Here is a 22056-nt window from a genome sequence, read left to right as displayed (position 1 = left end):
AACATACAGAGCCTGCATCATTTTGTTACCAGTTAAGATAAGCGTTTACTTCCTGAGAGAAACCAGCCTTGTTGAGATGCCACCCCTGCCCCGAGCTTCCTTGGGAGAGGACTTGGGAGTCGGGGGTGTTTGGGGTGGAGGGGATTGAAAGCACGGAATACAGTTAGAACACAATGTTAAAGCTGTTGTTTCTGCCTCGACCCCTTCTCATTACAGAAAAGATAGAGGAGATCTACCAAGCGTTCATTAAGGAATCGGGGATCCAGTTCAGTGAGCTGGAAGAGCAGGTGCTCCAGTTCCACCTCAGCAACCTGGAGTACGCCTGCGGCAGTAACCTGCACCAGGTGCGCCGGGGCCGAGGCGCGTGCGCTCCCGCAGTGCCTGAGCTCGCGTCTCTGTGTGTATCTTACATACCAAAATACTGAGCCCAGGCCGCTTTGGGTAACACGGAACAATGGTGCCGCTGCTTAGAAGTTCAAAAACCGTGACTTCAGAGCATATTAATGCCCCCAGTGGTTTTGAAACTTTGTTTTTTTAGAAGCAAGAGAAACAAACCTTTCTTCAAAGAATGTCTGTGAAGCAGCTCAGTCCGTCAACTCAGAATAGGCAGGCTCTTGGGAGAGCCCGGGAGGGGCCGAGAGCCCTCCACCGGGGCCCGGAGGCATTTCCGTGGCGCCGTGCATGCTCTGGAAACGCTCGCGAGACCACAAGAGAATAAATACCCTGGCAGTTCCGGGCCGTTAATGCAGCCAGAGTGCATGTAAACTGGCCTGATCTCACCAGCCGCGGTCTCAGTGCTCAGATACTCTGGACCGTGAATCGCAGGTCCACAGATGCCCCACCCCGCCTGTCCTCTTCGGGGCCTCTGTCTTCATTTGATTCTGCTGCCTTTCAGCCTCTCTAGAGTTTCTATGTGAAGACAGATAGGTGGCATATTTACATATGGAGCTGATGAAATACAGTTGCACTGTCATGGAATTCTCCTTTGCAAGGGTCACTGAAAACTAATACACCTTTTGTCTTTACCAAGGCCTGCTTCCCACTGCCCGCGCATGTCTGCCTGTGTGCTCCTGCGAGGGGCCCTTCCTCGGCAGTGCCGTCCGCCTAGGTCGGGCTGCTCGTCTCCTCCCTTAGGGTTTTGCTCTGCGGCTCTGCCCTCCTGCCTCGTGGCTCCCACCCCTAGGGACCCTTTATTGTCCCTCTGGCCAGGCTCAAGGGGTCATACTGCCTCTCTGGGCCCAGCCTCTCCTGTTGTTCCCCAGGTGTCTGCTCGCTCCTGGGACCACAATGAATTCTTTGCACAGTTTGCTGGTGACCACACTCTCCTAACTCCCGGCTACTCGGTCATCATTGAAAAACTGGCTGAAGGGCTAGATATTCGGCTCCGATCTCCAGTGAGTATCAAGAGCGGTGAGGCTTTCCAATACTCGGTGGGCAGCCCTGGCTTGGCTTGGCTTTGGAGGACGTGAAGTTTGGGGTATGTGGCTCACACAGGAGACAGGTGCTGCCTGTGACATTCAGTCTCCACGTACTTTCCTGGTACAGTGATAGCCTGTGATGAGTGGCATCATCTGCTTCAGTAATGTAACTGCTGCTGTTTGGAAGCAGTAGTGGGTCAGATGCATTTTCATTAATGATACAGTGTTCGAGTTGCTGACAAACTCCCTGACTCAGTGCAATTATTTTTGCTCTTAAATTTTCCCTTCAAATCTCTGCCCCTGTGCATTTGTACTGTCTGATATTATAATCACAGGGGCAGTTGTTTACATGCATATTTCCCTTCCCACTATATTACAATGATTTTCCGTACTCTGACATAGTGTGTGCAAGTTGTGGCTGAGTGATGGCTCCCTGAAGTTAGCTGGGACTGTTGTTTAGATCTCCAAATGCCCGGAAATGATCCTCCATGGCCTCAGAGATGTAAACTCACATAATGCGAGAATTGGAATGGGTCCTGGATCCTACGACTCCAGCCCTCATTATGTTTTTCAAATTGCTCTTCTTGAGCAGGTGCAGAGTATAGATTATTCTGGAGAGGAAGTGCATGTCACCATTACCGATGGGACGGGGTATACGGCCCAAAAGGTGAGTCCTGGCATTTCTCCCAGTGTCCCCAGGGGCCTGGGCACGAGGGAAACAATCTTTTCCACCAAGATGTTTATCTCTGGCAATCTGCCTGGAATCTCATTTGATTTCTGAAGAGTTATGTATGTCCACTTAGTTGTGTGTAAATGTGAAAATCTGATTTAATTTAACACTATCTAGATTTGCGGCAGATGGGTTCTGAAAGGTGTTTGTTTAAGTGGGTTCTATGGTACATTCATCCTGAGAATTGAACAAGACAAGAAAAGTTTTTGGCCAACTAAATGTGGGAAGTATCGTATACTACAGTCTAGTTTTAGGGGTTAAATATGAGCGTATGAAAGGCTCTGAGAAGTCCTGCATTTAAAAATCCTAGTTTACTTTGTTTAATTCAGTGCTTTCCAAGTTGTTGGGGTTTATTTTTTCAGTCTGTTGGTTTGTTTTATGATGTAACCATTTTTCTAATCAAGAAAGCTTTGTGTGTTCATTTTGAGATAGGCAGAAATACTTTCATATTATCTGAATTTTTTGTAAATACCTTTAGTAGGTAGACAAGGAAAGGCTGTAATGTAATCACATGAAATTACACTGAGATTTCTGCAGTATTAGAGAACAAAGGTGCTTACCCGGGAGTGGAGGGCTTAATAAACCCCATAAGTTTATTTAAATTTAATTATATATGAAGTGATTTCCAAAAAATACAACTGATGAACTGTCCTTAGGTCCTGGACTAGCCATGTTCTATACTTTGTTACCTGAAAGTATTTCCCAGGCCTTGACATGCATGCAGAAATAAAGGATAGCATGTCAAATGGGAAAAATGGGGGTATGGATGTAAGTCCAGAGGTATGTGGCCTCATGTTATTTCTGCCACTCCCTAGCTGGGTAGTTAGAGTAGTAGTATATTTGGACCAGAAGTGGTTTTCAATCCTGGATGCACATTAGAATCACCTGCGGGTGATTTAAAAGAACAGTTGGAAAACCCCACCGCACAGACATTCTCATTGAACTGGTCTGGTCACATCTACAAGGCTTCCCCCGTGATTCTGACACATGGCCAGAGCTGAGAACCTCTGGGCAACCGGCGTCCTTACCTGTGGGCCCCTAGATGAGAATCAAGCTAATATTGTGAGTTCTTGGTGGCACATTTTTTTTTTTAATATCCATTTTTAAAATTGAAAGAGCTGATGGCTCAACCCCATGTATTCTGTGACTCTGCCTCTGGGTGTCCAGCAACATCCTGGTCTGGCTTCTCTGCTGGGTTGCCCTGTGCCTGACCCGGATGCCATGGGTCTCTCTTCACATTCTGGCATTAGTTCCACAGAAATTAATGGGCATAGCTTCAGGCCATGTCCAAAGCCTGCGCTGAAATGTTGAAAGCAAGTATTTTTATTTTTATGGTAGTCAGCACACATCACCTGGTTTGAATTGGAAGTTTCTCGGCTTGTAAGTGAAAGATTTCCAGCCCAATGTGGTATACTGACAACCATCGACAGACTGTAATTCAGTCCAGGCTGCTCCCACCAAGACCCAGCTTTAGTTCCCTGCCACGCTGTGTTTGTATCTTTTGCACATTTGTTTACCTAAGTTCATGTGCTTTGAAACCTTTTTTTGTCATGGAGAAAACATCTAGATCTTATTTCCTTGCAGTTTTTATATATCCAAGAGAGACATTTTGTTGTTTTCTTGGAGGGGAGGGAGGTTGCATGAACTATTACCTATAACCAGATTGAGGATAGAGAAAATGCTTTATACTTGATAAAATTTTCATGTGGCAGAAGATAGCAACAAATCTCAGGAGGAACTTGGACCCCCCTGTGACCCTGGAGTTGGGGTTCAAGCCAGATATACCACTTTTTTGATGAGAGTGATGGTAGATGGGTGCTTGGCATTCAGCAACCTCCCATTCTCATCCTCCTGTGTGGTCCTGCACTGCATGCACCCCCCCCAAACACACACACACACACACACACACACACACACTTCCCAGACTCCCTTGCAGCTGAGGTTCTAAATGTGAAATGTAGGAAATGATGCAGCCACTCAGATGCACTTGGATGCGATTTGGGAGAGGATGGCTTTGGCTTGACTTCTGCCCTCTAGGCAGGCATGTATAATGGTCAAGGTGTGGGTTCTGCTGCAGGGCCAGCGGAGGTCCCAGGACCCACACATGAACTATATGGGAGGCAGCAGGCGGGGCAGGGGAGCCCATTTTTACGTGCAGGTTGTTGTACAAGTACAGGATTCTGGAGCTGGTGGCACTGGTAGTGGCTCCTAATTGTGGCAGTGGTTCTGGAGGCAGAAACTTCTGGAGCTCTCTTGGATGGCCTGGTTTTACGATGTCACTTTGGGAGTCCTTCATGAAGCTGTTAGCAGGAGTTACTTCAGGCCTCCTGCGTGATTCTGTAAGCCATTTGAGACTCTGCAGTAAATTGCTTTGTTGTTAAAATACTTCACGTGTCTCTACATCATTATAATGCATAATGTTGGGATGTGCTTCACCATTATGAAGCGTACCGACATACACTGTGAGGCTTTTAGTTTTAAGTATTATCCCAATCCTTTGAGGTTAGTAGGGGAGCAGTTACCTCGGTTACACAAGAAAATGTCAGGAGTGATACACAGATCTCTTTGTCCTAACTCATATTTAGGGCCATTTCCTCCAATCACACCACTTTTCATGATTGGGACTGGTTTTCATGGTTAACTCCTCTCACCCAGGGTTCCTGTTCCTCCATGTGGATGTGCGTCTGCTCAGCCCGGCACCCTTGTGCAGTGAACAGCCTGCACAGCTGTACATGGCAGGCCTTGCTCTTGTCAGTATATCCGCAGGGAATGTTGACCATCTCCCGGCTGGCAGTAGAAAGGAACGTTCTTTAGGTGCTGAGGTTTTCTTTGACATGAACTCCCCGAGTAGCTGTGGTGTTAGGTTCAGCCGCTGTTTGTGGGTAACTTACTTATTTCCCATAGGTATTAGTCACTGTACCCCTGGCCTTGCTGCAGAAAGGCGCCATTCAGTTCAGCCCACCACTGTCCGACAAGAAGATGAAGGCTATCAACAGCTTAGGCGCAGGCATCATCGAAAAGGTACCGAAGCTCCTGAAGCCTCAGAACTAGCAATTGATGTCAGATTGCTGGAGTTGCTTAACTTCTGAGAGTGAGAAGTGGTGGGTAATTTTTTAAATCCAAATAAAGTCCAAAGATTTCCAGAGAATACAAAAGGATATCAAAACAATGAGAAAAACCAGCTATGGTCTGTGAATTTTGATTTTGAGTGAATCTGATTATTTAGAATCAGAATTTGGTATATAAATAAGCAATTCTTTTTGGGGGTTGGGGGGATTTCCATGTCTATCCTCCATTAATTGGCCCCATGGTGGAGTGTGCTTTACTTCCTTTAAAAACCTCCCTTATCAGAACCTGGCAGTGCTACCGCAGGTGGCTGGCAGACCCACGAGCCGTGAGGGTTTACCTGGCAGACGTGTGCTCCCAGGCCAAGGCCCAAACTTAGATCAGCCTGGAGGTTGTCACTGGGTCCCCCACTAGCCGTGGGACTGAATGACATAAAAGCCAGGTGCTCACAGAGCAAAGGAGGCAGGGGAATGGCAGGGAGTGCTGTGGTTTGTGTTTAATATGCTTTAGTTCAGAGCTGTAGGTTGGTTCTTAGAGACTGCTGGGTTTTTGGTTCAAGAAATGTTCAACCCGCCCTTCTTGCTCACTTTCCAGATTGCCTTGCAGTTTCCTTATAGATTTTGGGACAGTAAAGTTCAAGGGGCTGACTTTTTTGGTCACGTCCCTCCCTGTGCCAGCAAACGAGGCCTTTTTGCTGTATTCTATGACATGGATCCCCAGGTAAGTCCCCAGTAAAATGGCTTGAATGCCTTTATTGCAGCTTGGAGTTTGGTCTGGAAATTGTGTGTCAAGCTCAGGAACTAATGGACGTTGTAGCCACTCCGTGTAGATGCCATATTCTGGGGGGACATTTGGACTGGGATGTTATCCTGTTGGAAAGGAGCCCAATATCCACATTTTCTTGCAGTACCAAAGCTGCTGCCTGGGAAGTGAATTAGTCACTTGTGGAGTCTGTGTTATTTCAAGTTAATGGAGGAGTTCCTCTTGGGGAGAGTCAGCCGAGCCCAGGAATGAGTGGTGCTTGCAAGGCAGTCTCCCAGGGTCCTGGGGGATGCGCGTGACACGTGGATGTGATTGGCTCAGGGGAGGGTGGGTCTCGGGGGGTGGATGTGATTGGTGGGGGAAGGATGAGGGGGTGGGCTTGCAGGGAGCCGGAAGCTTTGGCAGGTCGGTATCATGCAAAAGAATGGCAGCTATTTCGCTTTCTCTCCTTCCAAGAGACTTTATCTTAAAAGGTTTCCCGTGGGAGCCGAGGGCAAGATGTTTTTACCACTTGAAAAGGTTTTTTCCATTATTTTGTTTGCAACCTCGTTCTACCTCTTCTAAAACAAGTCCTTATAAGGGAAGAGCCAAGAGAAGCCTGATTGACCGTTACACAGCTTCCTGAATTTTCAGCAGGGGTCAGTAAAACGTGTAGATGCATAGTGAGTTTGTGAGGAAATGGGCTGGTGATGGAAGCGAGGGTTGGGGACAGGAGGAATCCTGAGTGTGAGCTCCCGGGCCTCGTCTGCCTGGGTCCCTGCATTCAACACTTCTTCCCCTGTGAAGCATAACCCACTGTCCCCCCATGTTGCAGAAGCAGCACAGCGTGCTGATGTCCGTGATTGCTGGGGAGGCGGTGGCGTCCGTGCGGAGCCTGGGCGAGAAACAGGTGCTGCAGCAGTGCATGGCCACCCTGCGGGAGTTGTTCAAGGAGCAGGTCAGAGGAACCCCCCGGGGGCACAGAGGCAGGCTTGCTGTCACCTGGAGCACACTTTGGGGCGGCGTGGGACCCCAGGCAGGGCGTCACCGAGAGTGGAGGGAGCCGAGGCCGTGGCCACGTTATTCTTTCTCCCCGTAGTCCCGGATTAGTTCGCCAGGGTGCCTTGAACTAACACACACCCTGGGCGGTCTAAACAGTAGACATTTCTCCCCAGTCTGCAGGCTGGAGTCAAGGTCTCGGGCAGCAGGCCTGGTTTCGTCTGCCTGTCCTTGGCTGGCAGGTGCCGCCTTCCCGCTGCGGCATGCGGCCTCCCCTCTGGGCCTCCTGATCCCTTCCTGCAAAAGGACACCAGCTGCACTAGACTAAGGCCCACCCTGATGACCCCACTTTAACTTGATGCCTCATGAAGGCCCTTTCTCAAAGCCGCATTATGAGGTCTTGGGCATTAGGGCTTCCGCATAGGAATTCCAGGGGGACACAGTGTGGCCCAAACACACCCTGTTCCTTTTACATGACATCTTGCTTTTCTCTTACTTCATGTGAAACACCCCTTTCTTTCTTACGTAAAGGCCTCAGCATTTCCCACGGATCCTGTTTACCAAACCCGAGCAAGCTTTGTCCCTTTCCTTTTAAAGGGACATTGTCCAGAATTTTCTCCCACCCCATGCAGCTGTCTTTCCTCCAAGGAGCTCAAGGTACTTGATATTTGCCAGCTGACACAATCTCCCCATCTCTAGATCACTAAATGCTCTAGCTTGTATCTTTTTCAAATGAAGGAGAAAGACCTGAGATGCCTCAAAAGTTCCATATATTAGTTGCATAAACATCCAGGAGGTGTTGCTTATGTAACATGATGTACTTGTATCTCACAGTAGCCTCTAGTCTGTGATTTGTGTCCACAAATCTGCTTCAGATTAGTTATTTGGGACTTAGAATACATGTTCTATGGAGATATTTTTCACGGTGGTGCTTGTCAGAGGCCAGCCTACAAAACTGTTTAAAACCTGCTGATTGTGAAACATACCCTGGTGTAGCTGAGACACCGGTTGAGAATTCCAACCTGCAGTCCTAGGACAATGCCCCTCCCTTTTCTACCCTGGCCAGAGACCTTTCCCACCATCTCCAGCACATGCCAGGCCACGGGAAAGGGAATGCCCAAACCCTTAGCCATGGGTGACAGCCCCCAATAGTTGGGGGTCTGTGTCCCTGGCAGGATAGAGTGGAGAAGTGAGCTGTGTGTGGGCGCTGCACAGACAGTGCTTAGGCAGGAGATCGAGGATGCCGCACACATTAGTGGCCTGGGAGGAGCTGCAAGGCAGTCGGCACGACGGACCGAGAGCTACTGTTTCAGAATGTCACAAGAGTTGACTCTGTCCCTCAAGGGAGGGAGGACTGTGTGTCTGTGCCAGCATCACTCGGGTGTAGCAGGCCCAGTTCCAGGCCACCGCAGTTAGGCGAGTATCACAACAAAACACATCAAGTGAGTGGTTTTCCCAGTGCATAGCAAAGCTGTGTTTACACCATACTCTCATTTCGTAAGTGTGCAACAGCATGTCTAAAAAAACACCGTACGTACTTTAAAAAATACTGTACTAAGAAATGCTATCTCTCAGCCGAGCTTTCAGTGAGTAGTAATCACTGACCACATAATGAAAGGGTTTAAAGTATTTCAAGAATTACCAAAATGTGACATAGAGACATGAAGTAAGCAAATGCTGTTGGAAAAATGGGCCCAAAAGACTTGTGTGAAGGATTTCTGCAAACCTTCAATTTGTAAAATACTCAGGGTCTGTGATGCGCCAAAAACCCAAGGTGCGCTTGTACTCGAGTTGCACCATATCTGAGTCTTTGTGATCCTTCTACTTGGCACAGGAAGTGCCAGACCCCACCAAGTACTTTGTCACCCGCTGGAGCACAGACCCGTGGATCCAGATGGCATACAGCTTCGTGAGGACAGGGGGCAGTGGTGAAGCTTACGATATCATTGCCGAGGAAATCCAAGGAGCCGTCTTCTTTGCAGGTGAGGTGAGTATCGTGGGCCTGAACCTAGCCATACTTTGTTAATGTGCTATATGCCCAGAGTTTAGAAGCAAAGCCAAATACTGCCAAAAGCCTGATGACAACAGTAGATGCATCTCAACATAACTCCTCCACCTCCTTGAGCAGCCATTTTTAACCCTTTCTGCTGTTCCTTCTGAAATGTACTTGATGTTTTAAAACATGTGTGTCTTCTGATTTAATAAGTCAGACACTATCTACTGACTTCCTGTCAGGTCAAAGATTTCGCCCATTGGTCCTCTCTGCAGGTTGCTTGCCGTGGAGCCCAGGTGGTTTTTGTTTCCTTTCTTGCACAACTGTTTTTGATGGGCATAATGGCTTTTTTCATTAGCTTAATTCTTCTTGTGTGTCTCCTTAAGCCTCTGCACCCTTTGGTCATCTTCAAGCCTTAGTTGAATTCCTGTTAGTTCGTTTTTGAAACGTCCCTTCCTGGCATCCTCTGCCCTCTGCTCCATCTGCACTGGCAGATCTCTGGGACACCTGCAGGATCCTCCTTCTGGGACTCCTACCCCTTTTCAGGGTTGATACTTGTTTTGTACATTCCTCTCTTCTTTCTTCCTTTCTTATATCTAGTTCTTAAATTGTGGCAAAACATGTAATATAAAATTTATCATCTTAATTGTGTCTAAGTGTACAGTTCAGTGTTACTAAATACTCACATTGTACAACCATCACCACCGTCCATCCCTAGAACTTTTTCATTTTCCCAAACTGTACCCCTTAAACATCTCCCCCCTGCTCCCTGGCAACCACCATTGTACTTTCTCTCGGTTTGTTCTAGGGACCCCACCGTGGAAGTGGAATCATACAGTATTTGTTGAGTGGCTCATTTCACTCAGTATGTCTATCAGGTTCATCCATGTTGTGGCATGTGCCAGGATATTCTTCCTTTTCAAGATTAAAAATACTCCATTATACGCAGATCCACTTTGTCTATCCACTCACCTGTTGTGGAACCTCAAGCTGCTGCCACTGTTTGGCTGTCGTGAATAATAATTGCTGTGAACATGGGTGTGCGAACCTCTCAAGAGCCTTTCAGTTCTTTGGGGCATCTCCTCAGCAGAGGTATTGCTGGATATGTTAGTTACATTTTTAATTTTTTGAGGAACCGCCTTGTTTTCCATAGCAGCGGCAGCATTTTACATTCCCACCAGCAGTACACAAGGGTTGCAATTGTTGCACGTCCTTGCCAGTACTTCCTGTTTTGTTTTTTGATACTAGCCCCCTAATTGGGTGTGAGGTACCTTTCTTCCTTTATTTTTGTTGAGAAATGTTTTGCTGTCATATCCTTTCTGTGCTTTTTAAAAAAAATTCTTTGTAATCTAGAAGCTCATGTCCTTCAGTCCTGGTTTGTTTGTTTTTTTTGTTTTTTGATCAGTGTCTCTCCACCCTTTTTATTTCTAGATCTTCTGTAACAGATATTGGAACTCTTATCTCACTCTCTTTGCTCTTATTCATCTCCATCTTTTTATTCTACTTTTGTAATGAGATTTATCTTCCAACCCTTGCACTGACTTTTTAAATTTTGGCTTTCATTTCATAAGCACTTTCATGTTCTCAGATTATCCCTTTTTGGTAGCATCTTCTTGTTTCGTTAACTTGTCCCTTGCATGGCTCTCCAGAGCTCCTGTTTTTAGTTTTACCCTCTGCCTCCCACATGTCCAAATATCTAGTCCTTGACTGCCTGCTCAGATTTGGGTGAGGCAGTTTTTAAAAAGCCAGCTGAAAACTCCAAGCTTGCCAGCTGGCAGTGGGATGCCCGGATGCCCGAGCATCAGCATCTCCCTCTTCCCTGGGAGCCTGTAGTCTCTCGTCTGCACGGTAGCAGCTCGGCTCTTGGTGTTGTGGGAGCCAGAAGCCCCACTCTTAATTATGAGGATTTCACGTAATGCATCTGACTGAGCACCTCGCCCCTGCTGAGGGTAGTGGGGAGCCTGTAAGGTCAGCCTGCTCTCCCCCCTTTAACCCCCAGCTCACCCATGCTGGACATCTGCCTCCATGGGTCTCATGCCACCAACGGCCATGATTTTTGAAGGATTCTTTGGGGTGAATTGGCTTTTCATCACCCCATTCCCCTCCACCCCCCAAACCTAGCAGAGTAAAGTGAATTCTCCACACACTTTCATACTTCATATATTTTAGTTTCAAATTACTGAAGGTCTCATTTCATCTAAAAGTGTTATTTTTTTCTCTTCTTAATTTTTGAGTGATTACAAAAAGATGTCATTTTAAAACCAGCTGTCTTTGATTATTCACTTGTCACAGACTATATGTCTGATGAGAGGGACTGTGTTCTATTCTTAATTCTAGTACCTGGCATATATACTCATGTATGCATTTAGACAATCATATCTAGATAGTTATATGTATATATAATCATGCAAGATATTTAAATATCTTAATGAATTCCACACAAACTTCCCAGAAGTGCTGAGTATGTTTGTAGAATGAATAAATTCAGTGAAGCCTGGTGAGTTAACCAGAGAAGTTTGGGTTATGATGGGTGAGTAGAGTGTTAATGTGAACACAGAGAAGAGATACAAATTTAGGTGGGTCAGAGAACATATAAACATATCACCCTGCGATTATTCTGAATTCCTTATACGTGACCTCAAATTGTACAATTATGTTTTACAGGCAACAAACAGGCATTTTCCACAAACTGTTACAGGGGCGTATCTGAGTGGGGTTCGAGAAGCAAGCAAGATTGCAGCATTTTAAATAGAATTTGTCTGGACCAGCTTTCTTCTGCACCCCAAACAGGAAAATATAGAATACAGGTTAAACCTCATTTTCATAAAATCAAACAAAAAAACCTCGCTGGATAGCAAAACTGAAGTTTTTCAGGCGGTATGATAACACAAACCTGTTTCACCACTCCGAGGGCACTAGCCCCAAGAATCTTTTGTAAGCACTTGTCGTAATTGCATTGTACACAGTCTGACTGTAGTGCTAAGTCTTCTGGATTTCACAGTAAGGCAGAAAGAATATAACCTTAAATTAAGAGCTCGAATGTGGTTCTTCCATGGTCCCTTTAAATTGTGATGTTTCGTTTGATTAGTTTTCAAACATTGAGAAACCAAGTCGGTCAAACAGCAATTATTAAAAATTAAAAATGAATTCCACACAGTACTTCCCAGGAGTGCTGAGTATGTTTGTAGAATGAATAAATTCAGTGAAGCCTGGTGAGTTAACCAGAGAAGTTTGGGTTATGATGGGTGAGTAGAGTGTTAATGTGAACACAGAGAAGAGACACAAATTTAGGTGGATCAGAGAACATATAAACATATTACCCTGCGATTACTCTGAATTCCTTATATGTGACCTTAAATCACACAACTATGTTTTACAGGCAACAAACGGGCATTTTCCACAAACTGTAACAGTGGCATATCTGAGTGGAGTTCGAGAAGCAAGCAAGATTAAAAAACCAGATATTAACCAGATAAAGCCATGTATTTTTCTTCTATAATTAGTATCTTTGCCAGTGAGCCTTACAGTTTTTATATAGCTCCAATATTGAGCTTTTACTTAAAATTTAGGCAGAAATCTTTACTTTTTGGATATAGCACATACTCTTCAAAAGCAAATGAAGCTTCTAGATGATTTTATATTGTATATATTTCTTCCCACTGGGTATTCAAGAGAAATTTAAATTTCAGGTATCTTTTGTCATGAGACATTTTATATGTGTGCACTCATTGGCAAAACAGCAAAAATTTAAGTCCTTGAACACTGAGGGTATCAGACATGGGGTTGGGATAGTGTGGTCTTCATACTTTAGAAACACAATATGGCTATTTTTCTTCAAGTTTGGTCAGATGGCACCTTAAACAGCCTTAATTTTGGCAACTACTAGCAAAAGGTCTTGTCAGAATAATCTAATAAAAGCCTCTTCCCACTGCCTCTTTAAAATAACTGATTCAATCTCTAGAATATTTTTTACAGGTGTTTTCAGTACTCCATGGGCAGGGCCATTGGAAAACTGCAAAAAAATGTGAGATATCCTGGTTAATATTACACATTTTATAAGCCGTATCATATCTTAGCCTGAGAACATGGCAAATATATTTTTTTTCACTCATGACAAAAAAATACGTCACTTAAAATACACTAGTTTCAGGGGCTTCAGAACCCTTTCTTGCAAAGAAACTTCAGTTTAGAGGCTAAAAATATGGACAACTTAAGTGCTTTTGTTCTAAAAAGTCTGAACAGTTGTTTCAATTATATTGGTCTGTTTAAAAAAGGAACGCAAAATTAATTTGAAGCCACTTTCCGAAATACCACATACTTTTTAAATTCAAAGTTTTTAAGTAGAAATAGTGTTTTATGCAAAGAATGTAGTGAATATTTAGAAAGTTTAGACATACCTCCCTCCCCATCAAAAAGTATGATACAAATGGAAGAATAGCACTATATTAGTTTCAAAGTTAACACAGGAAAATGTTGGTATTTAGGTGATGAGACTCACTGGTACTGATTGGGAAGTATTCTGCTTTCAAGTGTTATGTATTAAAATGTTTAAAAAATAGCATGTGTTAAGTGATTAATGCAAAATATTTTAAGTTTGAAATGGCTCACAGTAAATTATTACTTTAGTCTCTGGGCACTTAAAGTTGTACTGTCTTACAAGCAAATTAAGGAAAAACCTACTAAAAGTACAGTGAATGTGTATTTAAAGAAAACCCTCATTTCCTCTCTCAAATGACATGTGACATTGTTAAGGAACCATGGTACTTTTCTGTTATTCTTGAGTTACTTTAAATATGTTTTTCACTGTTGTCTGAAGATTTTGTAATTGAGTAGCAGTGGATACACAATGTTTTAACTGCAGCTTGAACTGCTGAATAAAACTAGAGTTGTTTTTCAAATACACTGTGCCTTGTAGTGGTGGAAACACTCCTGAAACAGGCCCACCTTCAGCACAAGCACACCAGCTCACTCCCCTCACCTCCAAGTCTTCTGCAGACTCCCAACTTACCTCCTTTTCAAGTAAAAACAAACAATCGTTAACCCTGATCAGCTTCACTGGGTGAGCTGGTGAGCTCGCTGGTGATTTCTGTGTAGTGTAGGTACCAAGCAGAAGTGCTCTGAGAGAGTGCTCCAAGTGATGCAGGCCTTGGGGCTCAGTCCACTTAAAATTCCCTGTTCTGAAGTCCTCACATAGGGGAAAAGCTACAGAAACCTTTAAGACATCAAATGCAAGAGACAGCACTGATTCATTTTACTGATGAGGTTCATAGGAACAAATTAAATATTTAAAATCAAAGGCCAATTCTTAGGTCTCAGTTGTTTATTCCATTCATCTGCATTAAGTATATCCCTCTAATGTCTTTATAACCTTATCAAGAAACAAGTCAGACGCTTGAAAATACCTGTTAACAGTCAACAAAAATCATTTTTATGTATTTCTGTTCTGTGGACACAGTATTTTTATTTTAAACACTCAGTTGGCTTATCAAAGGCCTAATTCTCTCATAAGCAGCATGTTTTATTTTAAAACTCAGAGATTACTTAATAAACTGATTAAGACAGTCACTTAAGAGACAAAATTAATTTCATTCAAGAGTGGTCCATACGTTGATCACAGAGAATCCTGATTGGCCAAAATTTAAAACCCAACAGCCCTAATTCCACAAATACATTAAATTTCTTTAATGTTAAACATGTCATTATCACTTTTGAGAAAAACTCTGTCAGAAATATGCATTATTGCCCATACATTACCTTCTGGCATTTCACCTGGTAATTTCATCACAATTACAAAGGTAAATAAATATCAACGTTTCATATGGGCAGAAAGTTTTAAAAAATCAATTCATTTATTATAAGCCCACAAGGTGCTTGTACTTAATCTCACTCTCTTCCAAACTTTTGAACTTTGATGTGTTGATTTTGGTCTATCCTTGATATAAAATATATCTACAGACACTGCTGCAGAGTTAACATTAAAACTATAAATTGACATTTTCGAGGCAAAGCAGAGAACTATCTGTTCCTTCAATGTTTTCTCCACTGAATTCTGCTCTGTCACACCGTCTGGCTGAACACTGACATTTCATAGTTTATAACTGTAAAGGTATCTACTTGTGTGAGTTTAAAAATTGATCTGCACAAAAGAAATAAAAAACTATATACAACAAATTTGTTTTTAAAAATATAAAAATAACATCTGTCACTTTTGTCATGCTGACAATCTGACATAGACACATGCAGGAGAAAATTTCCCATTTAGTCATCTGGACAGCTGAAGCTTGTATGTCTGTAATGCGATGAACACACTGCCTCTGAGTTTTCACACTGACGAGGATGTGTATTCACAATAGTTCACATACTAAATACTGCAATAGTCTCTGCGTGTATAAATGCCAGTTATAAAAATTTCTGTTCTACTTGATTAAAATTATGTCTGAAACAGGCTAACATTAAGTGTGCTAAAAACTACAACAGTTCAGGAATCTATGACCTTATATAAAGAAATCCAAAATGTACAAAATACAACTATAAAAGCAAGATAACTGCCATGCAAAATTTTAAACTAAAAACTGCATAGAAATGCAATTTAAAAACAAACTCATATTTACGTAACACTCAGGATCAAAAAGGTCAGCAGTAAGTTCTACCAACACAATGCTTGCAAAGATTTAGAAAAGGAAATACATTTCTTTGCTGGTATAATGGTATAAATCAGATCTTTAAATCCATGGGAACAAGTCATCTGTCTTGGTCCTGTAGCTCAAGAAATCAGCTGCAATGACAGAAAGACATTATTTGCTCACTGACACGCAATTAGGTACACACAAGTCATAAATACAATTTCCTTTTGTAACTTATTTAAGTACTGTGACCTTGGGAAATCAGTTGGGGTAAGTACAGTCACAGCTACGGAAGGTCTGCGGCCTTGTGGACAGGTGCGTATACTTGAGTTTGTGAGCTCCTGAGATGCCTGGCTGGCTTGTGTGCACCGTGAGCCCACAGCTTCATCGGAAGTCAGGTTTTGTTCAGACTTTATTTTTAGGCTTTAAAATGGAATAAAAAGAAATGTCTTCCCCATCTACTTTGAGGAAATTTGAGGACCAAATGAAAAATGTGCAGTATTTGACAGAATTTTTTTTCTCTTACATGTCAGTAGTGATCGAAGTTAGAAAAAGTGGCTATATTACCTCTTTAACAGTTGTTTTTATGAAATCTTTTCTTTCAGTTAAATCATAAGCAGGGTAATTTTCATATACCTATAGTGAAAAGGAAAAATAATGTTAAAAGTCGATTCAAAAAGTCTAGTAATATCCTCTTATCTTTGGATAAATAAAAGCTATGTACAACCAGCTGCATGTGCATTCTAACAGTACTCCAGTTCACCATATAGAAATCTATTGCAATAGTGTATATAGAGCAGAAAATACATTAGCATACAAACATGCTCAGTGTTTTATAAACGAGGAATATCAGCTGAATTAAACACGGGTGAGTAAAACATTTAGCCGGACCTTAGTGAAATGGGTAAGTTCTGCAGACTGGCAGGCCGGCAGATCCTCTGTGGAGACGCTCTCTCACTTCCTTGTCTGTCACGTCATCCGACACTACTTAGGGTTCCTCAACTTACACCCTAACGAACTTCAGTCTCCACTCCTCTGCTCAATCCTGAGTGAAGCTAAATCAGTCAGATCCAGGGGTCTCTCAGGAGACCTCTTCTAAAATTTTACTCCCTACATTTCCCTCTCCTATGTCAACCTGATACCCTGCCTGACCTCACAAGGACGCCTAGTCCTGACTGTGTGCACCCTGTAGGCTTCACTCCCATGAGACAGTTGAAAGAAAGCACACTTTTCCTGTAAAGGGCCAGAGAGCAGGTGGTTTCAGTTTTCCCAGGACACAATTTCCGTCACAACTACTCAGCTATGCCAGCCACTGTAGTGTCAAAATCGCCACGGGTGACACTTGAATGGATGTGGCTACATTACAATAAAACTATTTACAAAAACTGCCAGTAAGGTGGATTTGGCCCACAGGCTGTTGTTTGTCAACCCCAGTGAACATAGTCAGTCATTTACATTATCTCATTGTTTACCCCTTGTTCTTTCTCTGCAAAACCCCAAACCTGAATTGGCCTACCTACCAACTTTTCTATAGTTAAGCCAGAGGAAAGAGTACTGTGGGAAAATGTAACTTTGAAAAGACTGGCCCCATTTTGAATGGACAGTGTTCGCTGCCAAAGCCTCCCCGCAGTCCCACGTCTCTACTCGACCCCTCTACCTGCAGTCGCAGGTCCTCCGAGTGGTAACTCCATCCCGTTCCTCAGGTGTCCCACACACTTGCTCTCAGCCAAGACGCCGTTACCATGAGCCCCTCCCCCTTCCCAGCACAGCTCTTCCCCTTCGGTTTTTCTGTGTCTGGGCCCATAAGCCACCCCGTCTCCTCTGCCTCAGCAAGGACCATCCACGCGTCCCGTGCCACAGCTTCTCCAATCTCCCCGCACTGTCCCTTAGCCTAACCGTGCTTTAGGCTTTCTCTCCTCGACCTTTTTAGAAATACTTTAACAACTTGTAGCCCCCCCATTAACCATCTCCCTTCTAGAGCAAGCTGTTTAAAACAAGCTTTAAACTTCCCTTTCCTTACTACTCATTAAAGCGCAATCCAATCGTGTACTTACCACTTCTTAAATTTGTTCTTACTAAGTGAATAATTATCCTGAGTCCAAAAAAACCCTCAACTCATTCTCACTTGACCTCACCATGTTATTAATAATCCCCTTTAAAAATTACATAAACGATTTACAGAAATCATTCAAATGGACAGAACTAGGTCGCCCTGATGTGCCCTCTGCTGGAGGGAGGAGTCACCAGCTAGTTGGGTGTGCCTCCAGGCATTCGAAAACAGACCTACACGTGCGTGCGTATACATGGATCGACAGCAATAGAACTGTTTTACATAAATGGGGTAAATTCTATACACTTACAAAATTTGACAATACTTGCATATTTTTCCATGTTCTTTTGAACTGCTACATAGTATTCCAAAAAATATGGATGTACTAGTTTAAACATTTCCCTACTGATGGTCATTTAGGTTGTTCTGATTTTTCAACATTACAGACATGCTGAACATTACTTATCAGTTTTTGAAGATGTGACTATGCCTTTAGGATAGAGACCTAGAAACGGAATTGCTAGGTTAAAGGGTATTTGCAGTTTAGATTTTCAGATATTCCCAACTGGTTCCCAAAGTTGTCACAACTTTAAAGCAGGAGAGTACTTTACCTGTATCCCTGCCAACCACAAAAACTGTTATCTTTATAAAGATTTGTCAAGACAATAAAAATATTTCAGTTTCTATCTTCCCCGTTAGTAGGGAAATTCCAATGTGTTTTCATGTGTTCACAGGTCATTTACACACTTTCCCCGTGAAACGCCTCCCAAGAGCCGCCACCTTGCCCCCGTCCCTCTCCTGGCTTTCATGGAGCCACGACTCTCTGGCCAGCCCTGCACTGCCCTGACTCTACACTTTCTCACATTTTATAGAAATTACTTCTCAACTCCGATAATGGTCTCCAGGACTCTGCTCTTGGTTTTCCTCATGCTTTTATCTTCACCCCTGGGCAACTGTAGCTACACTTCCGGTTTTAACTCCCAGCAATACCTTAGTCCAGGTTTCTCTTCTAACTCGAAAAATTAACAATGTTCACAATGTCTCCCACTTGGGCTGTTCAAAGCACCCCATCTCAAAATGTCTAAAACAAAGCTCACCTTTTCTTAAAAAGCGTACCTTTGTTTTAGTTCCTACTATGACTGATGCCCCCGAGCCCTGGCACCACAGTCAGGCAGCCCCTGGTCAGGCTCTCCTGATTTCTCACTTGGATTACGGTGACCCTGTATATTTAATTATGACCCCACAGTGGGTTTCTTGCCTCTCGGCTCTTTCTCTACCTGTCTGTCCTTCTTGATGTGTCTAGGATGACTCTTAAAAAAATAAACACCTGACACTGTTATGCCTCAAAAGCTCTCAATAATTACCCAACCTCGCAGTCCCCCATTAGTTTGAGAGAAAACCAAACTCTGTAATAAAACATATGTAAGATCTGCAAAATGCAGTGTTCTCTCCTAACGTCTGTGAAGACTTCCTTCCAGCTCCAGTCTTCAGCCAATTAAATGAATTCCTCGCAGTCATTATTTGTCGTATTTTACTTGTACTTGTCAATGTATCTCAGCTGATGGACAGCTGATGCTGAGACCTCTGCCAAGATCTTTCCTGCCCCCAACCCCAAACAGTTGCTTCCTGCCCTGCAGTGAAACAGCACCTGCAGCCCCCTTCTAGCACAGTCCTCACACTGCTTGAAACCACACACATCCTTCCTGTCCCACTGGACCCTAGTTTCCTCCAGCCAACTACCAGCTTCTTCGGCTCTCCCTCTAACTACTACCCCAGTGCCTGATATGAAGTATTGGCTCAGTGAATACTGAATGAATGAACAAAACAATAATCACAGTCTTCAAAAAGCCTTGAGTATTTCATCTTCGATATATTTCAAATTTTAAATTCATTTTACCATAAGAAACTAAATTAAAAAATCCCCCAATTTTGATGTAGGATAGGCAATCTCTACAGAATCATTCAACACTAAATCAATTTATTTCCTGAGAAGTATTAGAACTTTACAGAAGCTTGAGCTAAGAACCTAATCTATAGCATCCCATTTACCAGAATAACACTGAAAATATGGTGGTCCATCAGATTCTGCTTTTTAAAGTTAACATAATCTACAGATACATCAATAAAAGCAGTCTCCAGGTCAGGAAAAAAAAGTGCCCTATGCAGTTTGGAGTATGTCACTTAAATTTTATTCACCATATACGTTCTAATATTATTTCCAAAATAACCCCAATAGGGCACAAGCTTTGACAATTTAACTCAATATCCCAGCACCTCTAAGCATGCACATAAAAATCTAGCTTTGAACTGGGGGATAAGTGAAATAATTTTTCAAATAAAAGCAAGATGATGTAAGCATATGTCCAATTACCTCTTTGCAAATCTGCTTCATTGTGACTTCCTCCAAGTTAGCATTGGCCAATAATTTCTTTACTGTTTCCTTTAACTCTTCATCTGTAGGAGGTTTCTTCAATTTCTTAATTAAAGGTTCATCATCTGAACTATCCTCAGATTCACTTTCTAAAAGTAAGGTATTTTACTACATTTGAATAAAAATTTTCTTATATTGCAAAATAAATTAACATTCAAGACAGACTAGAAAGATGTCCATAAGAAGCATTCATCAGATATCCTGAAGGGGTATTAGATCAAAAAAATATTCTAAATCACCACTCCATAAATTACCTTTAAAATGTGTGGAAATTCTTGTCAATTTTGAAAAATTATAAACTACAAAAAAACTTGGTATACTACTTTCTCCCAATGTTCTTCACCGTTTACTTATTTTCTACACACATTTAAAATGTTACAGCATATAGACTGTACCTTGGAAGTGGCTGAGTATGTGTCATTTCTAGCATACCTTTTTTGGAGCTGTTTTGATTCTTCTTGGTGGTGCTGCTGTCTGCCTTCTTAACATTCGCACTTTTTACAGATTTCTTGCTTTTAGAAGTAGCTTTCTGTTTAGGTTTTTCTCTTTTAGATGTCTTTTTTGGTGGCTGCTGGGAAGGAATGCAAAAGTACATACACTCATGAGATGACCTGCCATCTCTCTACACCCCTCAACAATGTTAGAGAAAATTAATGTATTCAATCAATATCACCAATGAAAATTATTACTTATCATCAATTTCTGAGACAACTGATATGCTCAACAAACTTACCTTTGTCTCAACACAAGACTGGCCACATGTGAAGCTCAGAAGCAAACACTAAGAATAAGAGATGCATCCCTTTATTCCACACTAGACAGCAAGCTTTATATGCGTTGCCTCACTTAATCCTGAAAAAAGCCTAAAATTTAGGTACTGCTAATATCCTGCTATTTATTGTCAGTCTCTCTTGAGGAATGTGAGTTACATGAAGAAAGTGATTTTTTCGGTCCTCTTAGGTTCACTAGGGGCCCCTAATTCCTAAAACAGTGCAGGATACACAGCAGTGGCCCATTAACTGTTTATGAAATATGAGGATATATATAAGGCTCAGAGAGATTATTTTGTCCAGTCACATAACGAATAGACTGAGATTCCAATGACTCCAGAACCTGTGATCTTCACTGCCAATAAACCAAGTACAAAACACGTGCATGTTACAGCAACAAGGTTACAGTTTATAGTCACTGAGTCCCACCAGTCTGTGAAATGAGGAAACATTAATTCCTCATTTAATTAATTTTCCCAAAGGTAAAATATAAGCAAATATCCCAAGATAACTTAAAATCTCATCTTTACACACCAAAAATACTGCAAATCACTTTTGACAGGACATCTCTCCAAAAGTTTTACACTCTTAATTTGTGATATTGAAATTCAACCATTTTTTAAAAGGTCAGAGATGTGACTCACCCTTAAAAAAAATTAATATGTATAGAGAAATCTGTTCCAAAAGTTAGGTGGGCTTGGCTATTTCTAAGTACAGTTCACTGGATTTTATGTCTGTCTGTCTTCTTGCTACACTGCCATTACTGTACATATTTACACAAGGCCAGTATAACCCTGTACTATCTCAATAATATACTGTTGGCTGGGAACTAGTTAACCTATCTAGTTTAACTGCTACTAAAAAAATGCACTTAAGAGGTGTCACAGGCCCGACATGCTTCTAAAAGTGAAGTGTATGACTTTTACCAAGGGATCTTCACTAATTAGAAGCCATTCTTACTTATTTCCTAATTCTCAGAGGTGCTCCAAAGAGTAGGGGTTGATGGAAAGGCATCAATGTTCATCAGTTTTCTGACTAACTTGAACTAAGTTTGCTAAGCATCCAGCCAATTCATAAGAATCACACTAGGCTCTAAAAAGGAATATTAAAAATTTTTAAGTTCTATTGATGCACTTAATATATAGAATAAAATAACCACCATTACAAGTATCACTCTGCAGTCAAAAGATTAATAAAATCTGAACCTGTAGGTCATTCAATTATTTTATAAGAAA

The 22056-nt window shown here is 42.4% G+C and overlaps 2 protein-coding genes across 14 annotated transcripts in view; one reads left to right on the top strand and one right to left on the bottom strand.

Moving 5' to 3' along the window:
• KDM1B (lysine demethylase 1B) overlaps window positions 1-22056 on the top strand; it is a 61004-nt gene that overhangs the window by 31071 nt on the left and 7877 nt on the right. For 4 of the 8 annotated variants that reach the window (XM_057493975.1, XM_057493974.1, XM_057493976.1 and 1 more), the window contains 9 exons: window positions 217-344; window positions 1263-1394; window positions 2011-2085; window positions 5053-5169; window positions 5809-5934; window positions 6791-6913; window positions 7486-7611; window positions 8789-8936; window positions 11612-13849. In XM_057493975.1, coding sequence (XP_057349958.1) covers window positions 217-344; window positions 1263-1394; window positions 2011-2085; window positions 5053-5169; window positions 5809-5934; window positions 6791-6913; window positions 7486-7611; window positions 8789-8936; window positions 11612-11802 — 1166 coding nt within the window. In that variant the 3' untranslated portion in view covers window positions 11803-13849. Of the gene's footprint in view, window positions 1-216; window positions 345-1262; window positions 1395-2010; window positions 2086-5052; window positions 5170-5808; window positions 5935-6790; window positions 6914-7485; window positions 7612-8788; window positions 8942-11611; window positions 13850-22056 lie in introns of those variants that run through there. The other 4 variants (XM_057493977.1, XM_057493978.1, XM_036911720.2 and 1 more) reach the window with 4 other exon arrangements.
• The window catches only part of DEK (DEK proto-oncogene), a 28496-nt gene continuing 21679 nt past the window's right edge, over window positions 15240-22056 (bottom strand). For 3 of the 6 annotated variants that reach the window (XM_036911735.2, XM_036911730.2, XM_036911734.2), the window contains 4 exons: window positions 20484-20622; window positions 19992-20140; window positions 16138-16206; window positions 15240-15722 (listed from right to left, as the gene is read on the bottom strand). In XM_036911735.2, coding sequence (XP_036767630.1) covers window positions 15711-15722; window positions 16138-16206; window positions 19992-20140; window positions 20484-20622 — 369 coding nt within the window. In that variant the 3' untranslated portion in view covers window positions 15240-15710. Of the gene's footprint in view, window positions 15723-16128; window positions 16207-19991; window positions 20141-20483; window positions 20623-22056 lie in introns of those variants that run through there. The other 3 variants (XM_036911731.2, XM_036911732.2, XM_036911733.2) reach the window with 3 other exon arrangements.

Source organism: Manis pentadactyla, chromosome 16 (assembly GCF_030020395.1).
Source record: "Manis pentadactyla isolate mManPen7 chromosome 16, mManPen7.hap1, whole genome shotgun sequence".
NCBI lineage: Eukaryota > Metazoa > Chordata > Mammalia > Pholidota > Manidae > Manis > Manis pentadactyla.
This window is presented reverse-complemented; position numbering and strand designations above follow the sequence as displayed.